Genomic DNA, 18834 nt, shown 5'->3' on the forward strand with positions numbered 1-18834 from the left:
CAAGTTTTTAAGTCATAATGCTTTTTGGTATCTGTTGGGTTTGCAGTGAAGACATCCTAAACGCCTTCAGTGTGCATGTGAAGAAAACATCCCGTGATTAATTGTTTGTTCAGATTGATCTAGTTCACACATGCAAAGTGTACAGGCAGGCACATGAAGACACAACATTCTTCACGAGAGGTAAACAAGCAAATGCACCCTCTCTCTCTCTCTGAGAAGTAAGTAGGCTCTCTCCACTCCTCCCTCCTGTGTTGTGGAGCACGCTGCGCTCACTCGATGTGCCTGGGGGTGAATGGAGGGCTTTGTGCAGCACGAACATGATCACCCATCTCTGATTATACATCAATACCTTTATCCCTGGGATAATTTATGCACTTACAAAACACAAAGCTTTATCTGAACCAACCACTGGGGAAGGTGGAGGCAAATAATGTGCTATTACTTCACTGTAAGATTTGTTAAGAAAAAAAGAGGAAAAAAGCCAACATGCAGGGGCCAGAACAATAATTATTTTACTGTTCTCAAAAACAACATATCATAATATTATAATTTTTAATAACATTAATATATTTGTAAAATTAATTTTAGATAGTTCATATTATGTAGGTATATTTTTAACTTGATAAATATTCAGACGCTATAATACGCCTGTAATATAATAAGACCATATTAGATTTTGTAGTGAAATAAAGCTTCGTTTTTTTTTTTTTTTCTTTGCATACGCTGTTGAGAAGAAACGTGTAGCTTTTGGGCAAATGGAAGCGCTTTCCAAAAACAACAGTTAGTGGAGAATCTCCAACAGTATGCATTTTTAATAGGGAAATGTGGATATGTTGAGTGTGATATTAGCTCTGTGGCTGCAAGTGGGCTGGTGTGAAGCTCATTTGTACTCGCGCCCCCATTCCTCCGCCAGCCCCCCATGTTGACTGCTAATTGGCAGGAGACTGGAAGCTTCCTGCTGCGTGTTCGCCACTTTCCCCTTCCTCTACCACCCTACCAGCTCTTTTTTTTTTGCCAGCTTTCCCCTCCGAACTGAGTAATTAACCCACAGCTAATTAACCACTTCTAATTACACCAAGGAGCCTGTTTCTTTCGCACTCACCAAAAGTGATGAGACACTTTGCCAGCGCGCGGATTCCTCTTCAGCTGCCTTTAAACCTGCTCCAGATTTCATTGGCGGAATAAATGGCGCTAAAAGCAGCCTGACGTTGCATCACGCGCTTTGTCAAGAAAACATTTTTAATGCTCCCTTTGTTTTGCTACATTGATTGCGTTTACAGATCTTATGCTGTTACCCAAGAGCGAAAATTATCACCAAGATTCAGTTTCAGCCCCTAGAACAGAGAACGCTATTGATACCTCGGAATCAATTCGTTTGTGTTTAGGCCAGAGACCAATTAGTTACAGATGAGTTTGCAGATGTTTACTGTTACATAAAGTCACAAAGGAGTACCTCCCATTTCCACAACAAACATAATCTATTAACTAGTGCCAGCGTGCAGGTAGAGCGCGTGCTCCACACACACTAATGGCTGTGGCTCTGGGAGAGATGCATGCTGGAAACCGCGTTTAGTCCCGTGTTCAGTGCTGTGTTTGGCAGTAGAGCTGTGTGCAGTAGCAGCAGATAGCTGTGCTCTCTCATCCCTTGCTCACAGCCACACTGTACTGATCTCTCTTTCTCTCTCTATCGCTTTTCCTCCCTCTCTACACAGTCACTGCTATTTCTGCTGCATAGACTGATAGCTTGAACTAAAGATCATTGATTTTACGGGAAGCTGTGTTTACAGCCAGAGTCCCATCGACCTGAGGTGACTTTTTGCCTTCTGACACAGCAACTCCTCTGAAGTGTCGCTGTGTCTACATTAAACGTTCAGGACAAGGAAAAGGAGATGGAGGAATTTTTCAGCCCTCCCTGTTTACCTTTGCTCACTAATAAAGCTGAAATACCCAGTGTGGAACTCCTGCAGAAGTGCTTTTGAATTATATGAGTCATGACATTCTGTCACTGATGTCATTAATCATTTAAAAAATAGACATTTTTATATAATAATAATAATAATAATAATAATAATAATAATAATAATAATAATAATAAAAATAACTATAATAATAATAATAGTTATTATTATTATTATTATTATTATTATTATTATTATTATTATTATTATTATTATTATGACATTATTTATACTATATTATATTATTTATATTATTATTTTGTTTATTTATATTTATATTATAATAATGCACCAATTAACATGTCAATACAAATATGTATAACAATTTAGAGTTTATAAAACAGAAATTACAACTAAATATTATATGAATTATTATATTATTATAATTATTAATTATTATATAGATATTAAATTAATATTAATGTAATAATAATAATTATTATGACATTATATTATACTATATTATATTATTATTATTTTGTTTTTTATATTTTTTAACCATTTTGAGTTTATAGTTATAATTATTTATTATTTATATATATATATATATATATATATATATATATATATATATATATATATATATATATATATATATATATATACATATATACATACTGTTGGCTTCTTTGTTTTGACTAGATGAGAGATATGATGGGATGATGCTATGAAAATAATATGAATAAAGAGAACTGCTGCAGAAATCTCCCTCATTGTCCTTATGTACATAAATACTACATACATAAATACTGTATGTGTACTGCTCATGTATTGATTGACACAAAATATTCTGGCAGCTCACGTATGTTTTAGTTGTAATTTCTGTTTTATTTTTAACTAGGCAAAACTAAGGCATTTTAGCATATAGATTGATAATGTAGCAGTGGGTTGAATAGTTTCTCCACATATACATGAAATTCAGTTGGCTTATGCTTCAAAGATAAAGCCTTCTCTCCCAGATTCAGTGAATGCATCCCTTTGTGCAATATCAGGAGGCCCTCCCTGCTTTATCAATAGGAACCTTCCGGTCCCACATCTTCCTGTAACTTGCCTAGCATTTATGCCATTGATTTTTCAATAAGCACCCTAACCCTGTAGTGGCCAGCCTGTGTGATGGCTAGATCTGGAAGGAGATGGGAAAAGAAAAGCAGGGCTTGCTGCAGACCACAGGGAGGTGATGATGAAGCTTTTTTGTTCCTCTGATAGTCTCTAGAAGGATATGTTCTTTACATATTGAGGGGTGCTGGGGGTAGGCCGTGGGGGTCAGGCCGCATCCCATGGCGGTTCTCAGCTGGGACAGAGCAGGAGTTAATTCCCCAGGAGAGGGTAGGGAGCACTGGGCCTCTGGAGGCCTGGCCCCTGGGCATGTGATTTTGCGTGCTTATAATCAGACCGGTCCTTAGCCTTTAATTCCATCCTTGCTCAGCCAGTAAATCCCACCAAATGAAAAGCCCCATAAATAAAAACTTATCTCATTTTCTATCCCCTCTAAATGACATCCAGACCCAGCTCTTCTGACAGTGTTCATTATGTACTTTTTTTTTTTCTTTTTTCTTTTTTTATCATTAAAAACATATGCACTTTGTTTGGCAGGTTAACATGGAATGTTTTCTGTCCTGCTTAATTTGAACTGAGAAGAATATATGTGCGCCTCTAAGAAAACCTGGAATTCCTGGCTCACAACTTCATGATTTCACGTGAAAATGAGGCCTTGATGACAGAATGTGTAGGATATAAAGGAAATACTTGTTTTTATGAGTGTTTGACTGGCCAAAGGTGCTTGTATACGGTGAGACATTAAGGCCTAATATGCATTTCTTGTATGCTTCTGCTTCTCTGTCTGAGCTTTTGTTAGGTTAGGAGAGAGATTGAAAGATTCTTTAAACAGGTGTTGCTTCGGAATCAGACCTTGAGCGGACAAACGACATTATATCTGCCCACCCATCTGCGACTGGCAGACTCCAGACAATCCTATTGCACATCAGTAACCACTGCAGGTTATTGAATTAGACCATCTCCATTTTAAAGGGCAATCCTGTTTTCTGTAAGCAGATGCGCCCAGACAGCTTGGGCCGCCACTCTCTAGCACTGTTTAATTCTTTAAAGGAGACCATCTCATTTGCTTTAAATGAAAAGCCTATCATGTCAGATTTTCAGGAATGACCATTTGTGATTGCGTGAGCTGTTTATGTTTAACAATTTAAGTAGTTCTTTAAACTATCGATTAAACACAATCCCATAATGCTGTAGCAGCAGTGTTGAGGGGGGCATAATAGGAACAGGTTACTGGAATTTTATTTTTGGATTCCTGTCAGTTGTTAAATTTAAATATATTGTTGCTTATTGACTTCGTAATAGTGTAACACTTAATTATTTTGCATTGGGATGATGGAGAAAAACTCTCAGTGTACTTAATCTTATTATAGTCAATAATAACCTCATTATTTATTGGGTGTTTGTTTAATTAGACAAAGTACACATTGTTAGTAGTGTAACTTTGTGATTTTAAATTAATTTTGAAGACGTAATGTTATGTTAAATCGACATAATTAACAAATTAGCAAAATACACAAACACACACACACAAAACACATGGTCATTGTTTGACACAGGTGGGGTAGTGAGTCGGTGGCTTTATGGGCAAGACTTGAGGGCTGTCAAATTTTCATCAGAAATTCATGAAGAGAAAGTCAAACATTATCAATATCCCCAGCCAAACACACTCATGTTAATACATTTGGTGGGTGTGGCGCTGCAGACACACACTGCTGAAATTTGCATCCTTAAGTAAGCAAGTAAATAAATCAAGTAGAGGCAGTGAATGTGCTAATCAGGCAGGACGCAGTGGTTAGCGTGCTGCCGGGAAACTTTGCTCATGTAATATTCAGCAATGGAGGGTGAAAGGGCAGGCCAGAGTTATTGGTTTCAGTACGGTTGCCCCCTTTAATCAATACTGCCTGCATCCCTTTATTAAAATTATTAGCTCAGCAGTATCTCTTGCTATCATTTTATCTCGTTTATCACCTGCTTGAAATTGTGGCCTGCTCATGGCTTTTTAGTTGCTTGGGGCAGCACTCCCCTTTGGAAAGTTCGCTCTCATTTATTATTTCAGAGGCAGAGGAGTGTTTAAAACCAGGCTAAACATGCAGGTTACTGGATGCTAGATCTATACGTACATCACGTACCAGTATTGCTTGTGTATTTAAGGCTTAAAACATAATATAAACAGATCTTAATTTATATGTTGTGTGTACAGTATTTACTGTTTATACATAAATATAAATGCTTGCTGTAAAAATGCATCATATTGGCAATTTTCTATTCATGCAGTGTGATCTGTGTGAGAGATCTCTCTATAATGGAGGTCTTAAATCAGCATGGCTAATATATTTTTGTAAAAGTGTGCAGTTTATTGGATGTTTGATCTATACGTACATCATTTGAAGTACCAACATTACTGTTGTATTTTAAGCTTAAAAAATGATATAAATAAATCTTATTTTCTAAATTGTATTTATGTACATAAATATAAATGTTTGCTGTAAAAGGCATATACACATCTTCTAAATGCACCATATTGGCATCATCTATTCATGCAGTGTGTTCTGTGTGTGGGATCTCTCTATAATGGAGGTCTTAACAGCATGGCTAATATATTTTTTGTAACTTCAGTTATTTCTTTGGGTGTGAGATGGATCATGTGCTGATGGTGGGTTACACTGTGTCTAATTAGCAGCACAATGGAGCTTTTTTATCCATTAAGTTATTCTGTTACTCTGTTTCTCATACTCAGTGTTAATTAAAAAAAATGTATGCAGGATTTGGAACATAGAAGACTCCGGGTGTTGTGTGGAAGGTCTAGATAAAAGATGGTAACTGGCTGATATGACAGGATGAGGCATCTGAGCTGCCTTATTAGTGCTTGTCTGAGGTATTGTGCTTAAGTACCTAATCTAACCTAATGAGCACTTTGTCATTTTCCACCATTATATCTCAGACTATTGTTTCTCATCTAATCTACTATACATTAAGCTGCTACCCACTCACTGTACATATCTTCACTATTTATCAAGATGCCTTGTATGTCTGCTTGAATGTTCAGCTTCACAAGACTAAACCTGTCTCTCTCTCGTTTTTCTCATCAGGCCTGGATGCGATGAACGCCTCATGTAGGCATCAGCATGGAAAGCTGTGAGTCTCCCGTGGTTTCTGGGACAGACGATGGGCTTGGCTCCTCCGCCCCATCCCAGCAGCAGCACCATCCACAACCCTGGAACGATCACCCTAACACACAGGTCCCACCTTGTAACCAGTCCCCTTCCTTGGATTCTCTGTCTCTCTCTGCATCCCAAGCAGCCCAGCTCCAGAATCCTAGCACACCCTGTGAGGCTGTAAGAGAACAGCAGCAGCAAACACTGTCACAGGCTCCCAGCGATAATTCCACTACCAGGCGGCTGCACCCCAGAAGACAGGGGTTAGAGGAGGAGGAGCAGGAGGGAGTGAGCTGTGGAGAAGAGGACGAAGACTTAGAAGAATTGGATGAAATGGAGATTGACAGCTGTTTTCCTAGTCTGAACCCCTTCCCTGGTGTACCTATGGTGCCAAGTGGAGGGGGCATGCCCTTGCTCATGCGGCAACAGCCCTCCCATCGGAGTGGAGTCACAGAGAGTGGGAGCGAAGAAGGAGAGGAAGAGGAGGAAGACGAGAGTAGTGATGTGGAAAACCTGGCTGGAGAGATAGTCTACCAGCCTGATGGCTCTGCCTACATTGTGGAGAGTCTCAGCCAGCTGATCCAAAGTGATGGGAGCATGGAACCAGGCCTGCTCCCTTCAAACTCTCTCCCCAGTGGGGGAAAACCAGAGGAACCTGCGGGGACCTCTTCTTCGGTGTACCCTCAGATCATCAACACGTTTCATATAGCCTCGTCTTTTGGAAAATGGTTCGGCTCCTCAGACCAAGGTTTCCCCAATACCTCAACCCTGGCAGGCCTCAGTCCTGTCCTGCACAGTTTCCGCGTCTTTGATGTGCGGCACAAAAGCAACAAAGATTACCTGAACAGCGACGGGTCTGCCAAGAAGTCCTGCGTATCCAAAGATGTTCCCAACAACGTGGATTTCTCCAAATTTGACGGCCTGGCTCTTTATGGGAAAGGCAAGCCCATCCTCATGTGTTTCCTCTGCAAGTTGTCTTTTGGCTACGCACGCTCCTTTGTCACTCATGCAGTCCATGACCATCGCATGACCCTGTGTGAGGATGAGCGCAGGCTCTTAGGCCACCAGCATGCATCTGCAATTATACAGGGCATTGGGAAAGACAAAGAACCACTCATTAGCTTCCTAGAACCAAAAAATAAAAGCTCTCCTCCACCGCCAACCCTGGTACCCATGAACTCAGGCCAGAGTTTCTATGGCACGTTCAGTGGGATTCATTTAGAAGGGAGCAGCAGTAGTGTGGGAGATGATAACCTCCTCAACAAAGACTCTGACTCGTGTCTCCAGCAACAAGCCCTCCTCACGCTGGGGGCTCTTGGCAGCCCCAGAACCTCCCATACCTCTACCCCAGGCCCAGCCAAAGACTCCAACACTCTGTCCAAGCAGGGTAGGAGAACAGAGGGGTCTGTGGGGAAAGAGGGGACTCATAGAGGGGAGGACGGGGATGCAGAAACCTGTGAAAGGAAGGCTCTCCTTCACGGTGAGGAGATGGCCTCAGAGGAAGAGGATGAGCTTCTTTTAGAAGAAGAGGATGAAGATGTAGAGGATGAAGGCACTACACTGGCCTGTAGTGGAAGTAGCAGCATCGGTGGCGGATTTATGGGGGAACTGGCTGTCTCAAACCAAAGCATCTCCAAATCTCCTTTATTAATGCCTAGTAGCGCTTTCCAGCCTTCAGCTTGTCTCTCTGCAGCCAGCCCCGCACTCAGCAGCAAAGCCTCCGCTTCCATGTCCTCCTCTTCTATCAGAGGGTCAGAGGATGGGATGGCTGCAGACAGTGTAGGGACAACTTTAGATCTCTCTCTAAGCTTTAACTGCCAGGGGTCTACAGTCCCCACGGCAATGGCGGCAGTCGCAGACAGAGGGGGTGAAGAGGATGGGGCTGCATGTTCCTCTGAGAGCACATCCTCCCCTCTTGCATCCAATGCTGCTGCTGAGGAAAGTGCCAATCGAGATAGTGCCACAGCTCCTGAACCAAATGAATGCCCAGCAGAGGGAGATGAGGACAACGGTGCCCTCCTCCACCACCACCACCACCTTCACCACCATCACCACCACACGCACCCTTCACCCAATGCTCACATGCACCTCCATCACACAGCTGCTTGTGACATGTCAGGAATAACTGAATGCACCCAGAACCATGGGGCTGGGGGCAGTGCAGGGAGTGGGGTGGAGTGCCCGAAGTGTGATACTGTCCTAGGCTCCTCTCGTTCACTGGGTGGCCATATGACCATGATGCACTCACGGAATTCGTGCAAGACACTGAAATGTCCCAAGTGCAACTGGCACTACAAATACCAGCAGACCTTGGAGGCCCACATGAAGGAGAAGCACCCTGACTCTGGAAACTCCTGTGTGTACTGTAGCAGTGGACAGAGTCACCCTCGCCTTGCCCGTGGTGAGAGCTACACTTGTGGCTACAAGCCCTTCCGCTGTGAGGTCTGCAACTATTCCACTACCACCAAAGGCAACCTAAGCATTCATATGCAGTCTGACAAGCATCTTAACAATATGCAGACATTACAAAATGGAGGAACTATTCCAACCGCTGGTGAACAGGTGTTTGGGCATGGACCTGGAGGCGTGGTACCTGTTTCTTCTGCTACCCAGGCCAGCAGCCATCATCCTAGTCATCACCATCATCCAGCGCAGTCCTCCACCCACATGGCAGGGCCCTGTGGTGCCCCTTCACCTACCAAGCCAAAAAGCAAACCCACCTGGCGGTGTGAGGTGTGCGACTATGAGACCAATGTAGCACGCAACCTGCGCATCCACATGACAAGCGAGAAACACATGCACAACATGATGCTGCTTCAGCAGAACATGACCCAAATGCAGCATGGCCGGCTTGGTCTAAACGCCATGCCTTCACCCTCAGAGGCTGAGTTGTACCAATACTACTTGACCCAAAACATGAGCCTGCCACCGGGCCTTAAGATGGACCCATCTGGAGCTGATGCCCAGTTCTTGCTTGGAGGTTTTCATCTGGACCACAACATGGCGGCTCTTGCCCCAGCATTAGGTAAATTTAATGAGTTACAGATAACACTGTCTCTGTGTTTAACTTTTCATCTGCAATTTCATATATATATATATATATATATATATATATATATATATATATATATATATATATATATATATATATATAATTCTGTGTTATATTTTAAGGAATTTTATTTTTTCTTTAATGTAGACATGCTTAGTTTAATGCATGAAACAATAAAAATAGTTTGACTATATGTGTTTGTATATAGGCTGACACATAAAAAAGCAAAAAAAGAAAAAACACATATCTGGTACAGCAGGTTTATGAGAATGTGGTTTTAGTATATTCATGTAGTGCTTGCTTGTAGATTTCAGCTTCTGCAACACTGGCACAGAGAGAAAAAGAGAAAGTGAGCGAATAGGAAAGACAGGCACACACATCTTCTTAACACCCAAGCTTTGGTTTATTTTTTCGCATCCTCTAAGGGTCATTCTATCTGGGTCAGTTTGGCTGGGAAATTCCCCCTTTTGCTGCCCCCATGTTTCTCGTGAAAGATAGTGTGACGGAGTAGACTGGGGCCAGGGGAGTGTTCCACATGGCCCTGTCCTCAAGGCTCATACCAAACATCACTGTTTTCATGTCAATACTATGCAACTACAACTGCATATCGGCTTGTCCTTTTTCCTGCTTTTGTAATTGCAGCTTTACCATAGTCAAAAAAGGAAGGAAAGGGGGCCTTGTGAGGATAATTCAGGAGCATAGTAGAAAATTTGGCATGCCAGCTCTAAGACCACAATTTGCACAGACTTGTTTCAATTTTTTTGCCAGTTCAAAGACACAAACAGGAATCGATTGCTGTGACTATTTTTTTTTTTTAATCTACCTCTTCTAGCCATTTGGTTGGTTTTCCGGTGAGGGAATGTTCAGTTAACATATTACAGGGAAGAAATGACAGGCACAAGACTTATAAAGAACAGTGGAACCATTACGCATACAATCTGGAATGTTCAGTGCACTTTCATATGTTTAAAGTCTCACACAACTAAATATCAGATTTAGTTATCTGCATGTGACAAATTAGTGACAAATTAGACCTCCGGACTCTGGTCATCATAATATAAATTCATTTTGTTTTTGTTTTTTATAAAGTACAACTTTCAGATTAATGCCTCTATAATGCTTCCATTGTGTATATATATATATATATATATATATATATATATATATATATATATATATATATATATATATATATATATAAACCTTCTTCTCTACTTAAACATTGATATAGACAAAAAAAAGCTAAATATTCAAATGATGTTCTTACGTGTCATGCTTAAGAGGTCATGATTACTGAACTTAACCTACAGATTTAAAGGTATTTGCATGAGAGGTTTAAGGAAATAAAATATATATATATATATATATATATATATATATATATATATATATATATATATATATATATATATATATATATATATATATATATATTTATCAAACCTGAAAAAACAAAGGCAACTAAAGGCATAAAAAACCTAAAAACTGCTGAAAAAGATGGAATCTTCAAAATTTAGAGAAAGCATTATAAATAGAAACTGTGTTCCTCAGAGTGGTGGATCTTAAAATGATTTGTAGGAGATTGTCAGAGGTCTTTCTAACCCTGCACTAAAAGCTGAAAGTAATGGTGAAATGAGCAGGCTGCATGCTGCCCCAATAAATAAAAGGAGCTGTTGGAATTAATTTAGTGTAAAGCCATACTGGTTCAGCGGGTGCTCTCAATCTGGGCAGTGACAGATTGAAGATCATCGAATTGAGGCAACAGCTTCTATGCATCCTTTGACTCCAAATCTCAGCCTCTAGCGTCTTCCTCAAGCTGTTCTTTGATGCCTTGATCTTCTGTTGTTGAATATATAGTTTATTTGGCTCCCAAACCTTCTTTTCATTCCGCAAAAATACATTAATAAAATAATAATAATAAAAGTAATAATAATAATAATAATAATAAATTCAAAAACTTTAAGCAGGTGGATCGATTAGTTCTCAATCAGAGGTGAAAGAACAAATTTAGATATTATTATTTTGTGAAAAGATGCTTGTAGATGATTTACAATAATGTAGCTTGGGCACTGTTTAGATTTCAGGTAATGATTGAATAACTTCATTTTTGCGCCTCTGCTCACAGCCTCTGGAGTTGATTTAATGGCAGAGCTCTGAAAGTGCACGGCTGTGTAAATCCACACCTCCTCTCTCTCTCTCTTCTTACTCTTTCTCAAAGCAAAGCTCAAAGGAAAGGATAATCTTGATTTAATAAAATTATGTAGATAAATACACATTTGCACATTATCCTGGAGAGCAAATCCACTTTGACTGCACAGACAAACATGACTCTTTGTTAAAAGGCTGAACTATGCACCTTTTCCCTGTTTCCCAGGACATTCTTGTAACTTGAGGAAGTTTAAATGAGGGAGGGAAAATCAGAACAGATGAAATGTCCAACCCTCACTGGTACATTGTATTGGACCATGTGTCCATATGTCCCAAATTGCTTCAGATGAAAATTTATGGAAAATTAAAATGAGTGCTAAATGCTGTATTTTAAAAGAGACGGTGTACTTGTGAAAGATCAATATTCTGTCTGACAGATCAGTGATCACTTTTGTGTCTTCTGCTCTCAGTTGGAGGGGACATTGCAATGGATTTACGCCTGAGTGGGGGACAGCTGGTCTCAGAGGAGCTGATGACCTTGGGTGAAAGCCTATCCCAGACCAGTGACCCCTCCCTCAAACTCTTCCAGTGCGCTGTGTGCAACCGCTTCACTACCGACAACCTGGATGTGCTTGGCCTGCACATGGGCGCTGAGCGTTCGCTCCCAGAGGAGGAGTGGAGAGCGGTGGTGGGTGACTCGCACCAGTGCAAGCTGTGCCACTACACTACACAGCTCAAGGCCAACTTTCAACTGCATTGTAAGACTGACAAACATGTGCAGAAGTATCAGCTGGTGGCACACATCAAGGAAGGCGGCAAGGGCAATGAGTGGCGCCTCAAGTGCGTGGCCATTGGCAACCCTGTGCACCTCAAATGCAATGCCTGCGACTACTATACCAACAGCCTGGAAAAATTGCGGATGCACACGGTCAACTCCCGCCATGAGGCCAGTCTCAAGCTGTACAAGGTGAGTGAGTCTGGTGGTCCTACACTAACCAAGTGCCATGTGACAAGTAATCCAGCCTCAAGTAATAATTCTCTCTACATTCAGAACAAAAGTTATGTTCAGTAATCTCCAATTTGAACCAGTAAGATTTCACTTTGGGCAGAGCTGCCCAGTACATCACTACAACAAAATACCTTATAGCTTGTCAAGGGAGGTTAGGACCGAAACGCCGATCAACTTGGAAGAGACAGGATAGCATCTTTCTGCTTAGGACACAGTGTTAGACTTTCTACGGGTTTTAAACCTCCAGCATACTGTATGACTGATTTGACCAGCACTTTCCATCTCTACGGCCATCTATGAGGGATGGCCCGGAGCAGTATATTAAGGTCTAATGTGCATGCAGTGGAGAGGGGAGAACAGGGGCACTTAGAGGGAGGGAGGAACATGGCAGGTCAGCATGGTGGGGAGAAGGGCAGCTGATGAAATTGCTGGAAGAGAGGATGAAGAAGTGTGAAGAGACAGAGGTTTGGTGCTAATACCATTCAGAGTGGGAAGGGCAGAATCGCTCTCGACAGCCGTATTGATTTTCACCGGACTTGGAGCTTCACCTTCTACTCTAATCATTCCATAATAGCCAATGGATGAACACTCTCTGAACAAATGGCCATAAATCTAACAGGCCTGATTCCATTTAGGCACCTATCCTGTGTGTTTGCGAGCCTAGCTCAGGCTGTGTTTAACCTAGACTGGCACAACTGCACACAGGGACTTCTCTCCTTAATTCTCCCTTTCTTTCTCTCTATCTATCGTTTGTTCTCACTTGCTCAATGAGTTACTGACTCACATACCATCCATTTCAGCTGTACATCACTGCCTATGCTTACTTGAACTTTATTTACACTCCTTTCTCAAGTGTTAAACCTTTGAGAGGGAACAAAAATATACAAAACATTTGTTTGCTTTTTATTCAGGGAACGTCTTTGAAGACAACATGCATTTGCAACCTACTCTAACATACTTCAGAGTGAAACAGAATATTTCAAGAGAGAGAGAAAAAAATGATAATGTAGCTTTAAACATTGGCTTAATAGCTATTTGGGTTTTGGTTAACATTACTTTCCCTGGAGGTAGAGCTATGTTGTTACATTTTGATATAAAATTACCAAGACTTAAGACCAAATCACCATTGATTTCATTGCAGGTTTCCCGTTTATGAACCCTTTACAGTCAGAGATATTCTAGTATTGTCAAGGTTTGTCATTACCTTGGCCCTGGGCTGATAGTCATCTCTTCCCCTGATTAACTAATTTGTAATGGAGATTAGGGGAAGGCCATAAACCAGCTTCCACTACATCTGTTGATAAAAGCAGACAAGCCTGAGCCGAAATTGTCTGCCATACTCAAGCTGGAACACGCAACAAGCGTATTTACAAATACCACAATGATTCAAATATTTAACAAAGGGGCTTAACGTGCATGGCAGACCCGTGGAGGATTTGCTGTAGTCATGGGCCTCATGTAGCTCCAGGCAGGGTTCGATACCCAAGAAACCCGGAATTTTAGCATCTGTGGCAAGAAATAGCCACCAACTGCAATTTATGCGTATGGATCTGTTTTTTGTTTGTTTCTGGTAAATTCCAGCATCCACCTCATACTTACATTATTGATATATACTGTTAGCACCAACATGTTTTAAGAGCAATATAATATTACTTTCACTGTCGACGTTCCCTGTAAAGAAAGAGAGCTTGCAGAGTAGAGACTAGCCTGCCTAACTGCGAATGTTCAGTACTCTGTGGCAGATTAGAAATGTTCAACACATCCAAGCATGATAATTTGTAAGCTTTAAGCTGCTTAAAATGGTTCCTCAGCCCTAAAAGCTGCACAGATCAGAACAGAGGAAGAGGGAAGCCCTGCAAGCAAGTAGCTTCCATCAGTGGAGACAGGCCTACCCACAAAACTAAGACATTCACAGTTTGAGTTATAGCTGTCTTTCATGACATACAAATGTGATTAGAGGACGATAAGCACATGCTGCTGCTGAGGTCTTGCTGTAGCAAGGGTTTCTAACCCCACAATGACACAGGCTTCACTTTGCAGTGAATTTATAGCCCTGATAGACATAATGACTGGCTGACACCAACAGTATGATTTGCTAGCTCAGCTAAGCTGACTGTACAAGTGGTAAAACAGGAAATGAAAATTAAAAACACACTATTTATCCAAATGAAATCTGATACAAAATGCAAAATTTTTCGACCTCCTGCTGGGAGAAAATAAATCATCAAGTCAGCATAAACAAACTCTAAGATGTGGTAGATCCTTGGGACACTTTGCCCAAATCAAACTGGTTTGCATTAAACAGGCCCTTTGTGTGCACAACTCCGTAAATTGGAGCCTGTAATTACTGGAATTAAAAAGGAAGGTTTAAACTGAAGGCTAAGCTGGATGGGATAATTTGAGAGTCTGTGGTATGCAGCACATATTAGGGCTGTCTAAAAATACACTTTGCCCCACCACCCCACGAATTGGAATGTTCTGAAAGCCTTTGGAGAGCTTTGAGAGAATTGTCCTATCCGCATAGACCACTGCACAGCAGGGGTGATGCTTCCCGACTTTGATATCTAGGGTACAGGACCAAGTTCCTCTCTGGTTTCAGACACACCCATCAGTTAGTCTTGCACTCATCTCAGATGAACTTTTACCTTCCATTGCTCCCTCCAAGTTCCTGCTTGATGGCTGCTTTGTAGTGGTGAGAATGATGTTATGATGGTCACCCCATAAGCACTTGCAGATGGGCTGCACAACAATACCCAGGTCATGACAAAGCTTAGGCTTCTCAAGTTCTGAATTGTTGGTGGAACCTTCAGTTTTCAAAATCAGAGAAAGTTGCCACATAGTGTGTGTATGAAAGTGCACAAGAAATCGAGAACAACACTAGTTGCTTTCGTTTTTCGTGATCTGTGTACATTATTCCAATTTAAACAATTAATTTATAATCTTTCATGAAAATGTAATTCCTTTTTGTGACTTTCCTTTTTGGCTAATATTTCCGAACCCTTTTATTTTGCAACCCCACTCCCCCAACCACCTGTAATAGAGAGAAATTTTACAATCCTGTCCTGCACTACATTTTCTGCTAATTATACCTCCAAAATATGAGTTGCAAATGCCATTTCATGATTTGAAGTATCCATATACGGCATGATTATTCTTCCTTCAACTTTTTCTTGCACCACTTTTTTATACACAAGCATACACCATCACTCTGTAGGGCACACATTCACTTGATATTTGAGTTCTTGTTCATGCTGAGTAAGCATGTCTCAGGTGCTGGGCTGCACTCAAGCCAGCCTTGAGTCTGAGACTTGGTTCTCCGCTCCAGACAGGATGGAGAGAGGCAGGTCTTCCAGGCAGGCCTTTCAAGCTAAGAGGAGGAGCTTCGGGCTGGCTACCATCCTTGTCTCAGGGGCTGGTACAATCTGGGATAATTGAGATTGATTGGATGTTATTTTTCCTCTTGCAAATGTAGTCCATTAGCTTGGCACATGCATAATCAGTTTAGAGCACAGTTAACTGAATGTAATCATGTTCTTCGGTGTCTGCTCGCACAAAATCCACTCCAGATGCCGCTTGGCCGTGGAAAGAGAGGAAGAAAGTGCCGTCACTATCACATGGGGAATCTTTACCCAAGAAAGGCCTCATAACATTCACCCCCACACCACCAGCACCAGTGTACTGGTCTCGCTCCATTAAACACACAAACTATACAAACTGTGTGCTGCACACATTTACACGCTCCTCGTACATGTACAAATACACACACACACGTTCACATATTCTGTCATCTGTTCACTACTGCCCAAAACTTCTGCAAACAGAACCCCGTAGCATATGTTGATGTGTCTCAGCTATGCTAACAGCGCTTTGACTGCACTCCAAGCGCGGCACAGGATCCAGCACAAAGCGTCTGGATTTTGCACTCTCTCTACTTATTTTTCCCTCCAGTGCAATCCAACCAGATCAGCTGGGGCGTGAGGAAGGAAAATGTCTACACTCTGGAGAAAACAAAGAAAAAACACAGTAAAACAAAACAGACAGTAATGCGTAGACGGGGATTAGCTGTAGCGGCTGTACTGAAAGGTATGTGCCTCTCAGATATCGTTCCACCTTTTACATAAGAATCCTAATCAATGATGCAGACACCCTCCATTATTAAATATGATTTTTATCATGACTTGTCCTCATCAGGGTAACAGACTCCAATCACCAAAAACAAATAGACTGAGAATGCCCAGGCTCCAGCAAGATTGTGTTTGTTTTTTATTATCAAATAAAAGTGCATAGTAATTTCGAGTTAAAGTCGCAAGGGAGTATTTTACAACTATTGGTACGGCTGGTGGTTATATCTTTCATCTGTGGACAGAGTGAAGCTCAACCTCTATGCCAGAGAGAGCGCCACACCCAAACTCCATAAGTCCCTCCAGACATCAGTTAGAGAAGAGACAGAGAGAAATATGATGGGAAGGAGGGGGGAATGCAGGTCTGAGAGCGATAGAGAGGCGCTCGTTTAGATGGAGATACTCTGCTAATTATCATGGCTGGCCTGTGATTGTTCAGTAATAGTGCTCAGTGGGGAAAAAAGGTTTGCTGCTTTTCCAGGAAGGGCTGAGCTTTGATTTACCGGTAGTACCACGCTAATAAAGCATCCATTCCATATCCATAGAGCTGCTACTGAGACATCCTGCCTTCCTCCAGTCAGAGAAACAGTCCATATAATCTATATGCGCCAAAGTTTATAATTATAAGACTATTTTGCATTTTTATACATCATATGTATATATTTATATCATAAGATCGGTTTGTCCATAGGGTGCTGAACTCTGCCTCATAGAAGCCAAGCAGAGGCTCTGCTCCCTTTAAGACAAGGGGCAGAGGGCTTCTCCCCAGAAGAGGAGCTGAGTTTTGCTAAGAGAGCTCTCCGTTAGCGTGGGAGGGGCATTGTACAGCATGGCATTGGTTTGTAGAGTAGTGGGCGGGCTTAAAGCTGTGTCTGGAAGTCTGCAGGAATTTCTCAATTCCTTCAGCCCCCTCCTCAGTAAGGCAAGGCGCTGACCCATTGCACAGCTGCAGCTGACGATTACGCATGCATATACCTTCTCTAAGTGTGTGTGTGCGTGTGTGCATACAATGGAGAAACCAGCACACCTGGTCCAGATACACATGGTAGGGCCATGCAGTTTTTAAGTGTTGTCCTATATTACAAAAGTTGGGAGAAAGGCACAAGGATATGGAAATGGACTGCAAGAGGGCGTATATCTTTGTGCAGAGGCTGAGGAGCAGATATTATTGTGTTGTAATAGCTGTTTGTTTTGATTTCTCCCCCCTCTCTTCCTTTTTGGGCAGCCAGACAAGAGCAACTAAGCAATGCTCCTGCCACTGCTGAAGGAAGCTGTTGATCCTATTATCTGCTGCCTGATCAGCTCAAACAGGGGATTGGAGACTGATGGGGGACTGGAGTGTACACAGGGATCAGAGAGTGTGTTACACCACAGTATGAATGCACAATAGTGTGGTAGTTTGTAATGAATGTGTACACATAGGCAGCAATATAAACAACCCCTAAGTATTAGAAACTTTGCGGGGAAAAGTTTCTCCCCCAACATTTTAGCTATGGACATAACTGATACCACAGATTGTGTGGCGTGTTAATTAGAGGTGCACTATTACTTTTCTAGGTTATCAGACTTAAAGAGTTTGCCTGGTAGATGATAATATAAAAACATACATAAAACAAGATACTTAAGTCATATCTAAGGGACCAGAATAGAACAACAGATTCAGGAGTGGAATTTGGAAAAATTAATAAACAAAGCAAATACCCATCATGCAGAAAACAAACCAGCTTGGGTCACAAGCTGGTGGGTGGTCCTTCTCCGCTGCTCTCTTCTTAAGGTTAAATAGCTTTAATCCAACCAGCCTGGAAAACTAAATATTTCTCTAGCCAAATCTTCTTCCTTCTCCCTTGTTTTCTCTTGATGCTTGCAATCTTTCCTCCTGTAATTCTCTTTTTAGTACGCTGAATATCTGTGTCTTATAAAGGATAAAGAGTGGAAGTTATAAAGACTTCTTCAAAGGTGGACATCATCACACTGACTAGCTAATCTTTTTTTTTTTTTTTTTAATTGATGAGTGGAGTGGAGTGCAATTACACTGTCATGCATTTAACGTGAAGGACTGACCTGACTCCTTTTTATGTAGTTATTTGACATTTAGTAGATGCTTTGAAGCTATTTAAAAGTTCACTTTCTACAGGCAAAATCTCCCTGGAGTTAAGTGGCTTGCTCAAGCATTTCTTGCATTCATGGATTACACCCCGGGTTTGAACCTCTTGACTTTTACGTTCCCAGTCCAGATTTTTAGCAACTTTGCCTTTTTATAACATGCTTTAATCAATGTTTTATCTTAGTAGTATCAGCCCCAGTTTTGTAAAATATATTTTAGTTGTATAATTTA

General features: G+C 41.3%; 1 protein-coding gene across 2 annotated transcripts in view; it reads left to right on the plus strand.

Moving 5' to 3' along the window:
- LOC128016486 (zinc finger homeobox protein 3) overlaps positions 1-18834 on the plus strand; it is a 152341-nt gene that overhangs the window by 54516 nt on the left and 78991 nt on the right. For both annotated transcript variants that reach the window (XM_052601015.1, XM_052601014.1), the window contains exons 2-3: positions 6104-9194; positions 11840-12336. In XM_052601015.1, the coding sequence (XP_052456975.1) occupies positions 6140-9194; positions 11840-12336 (3552 nt within the window). In that variant the 5' untranslated portion in view covers positions 6104-6139. The remainder of the gene's footprint in view (positions 1-6103; positions 9195-11839; positions 12337-18834) is intronic.

The sequence above is a fragment of the Carassius gibelio genome, chromosome A7, assembly GCF_023724105.1.
Source record: "Carassius gibelio isolate Cgi1373 ecotype wild population from Czech Republic chromosome A7, carGib1.2-hapl.c, whole genome shotgun sequence".
NCBI lineage: Eukaryota > Metazoa > Chordata > Actinopteri > Cypriniformes > Cyprinidae > Carassius > Carassius gibelio.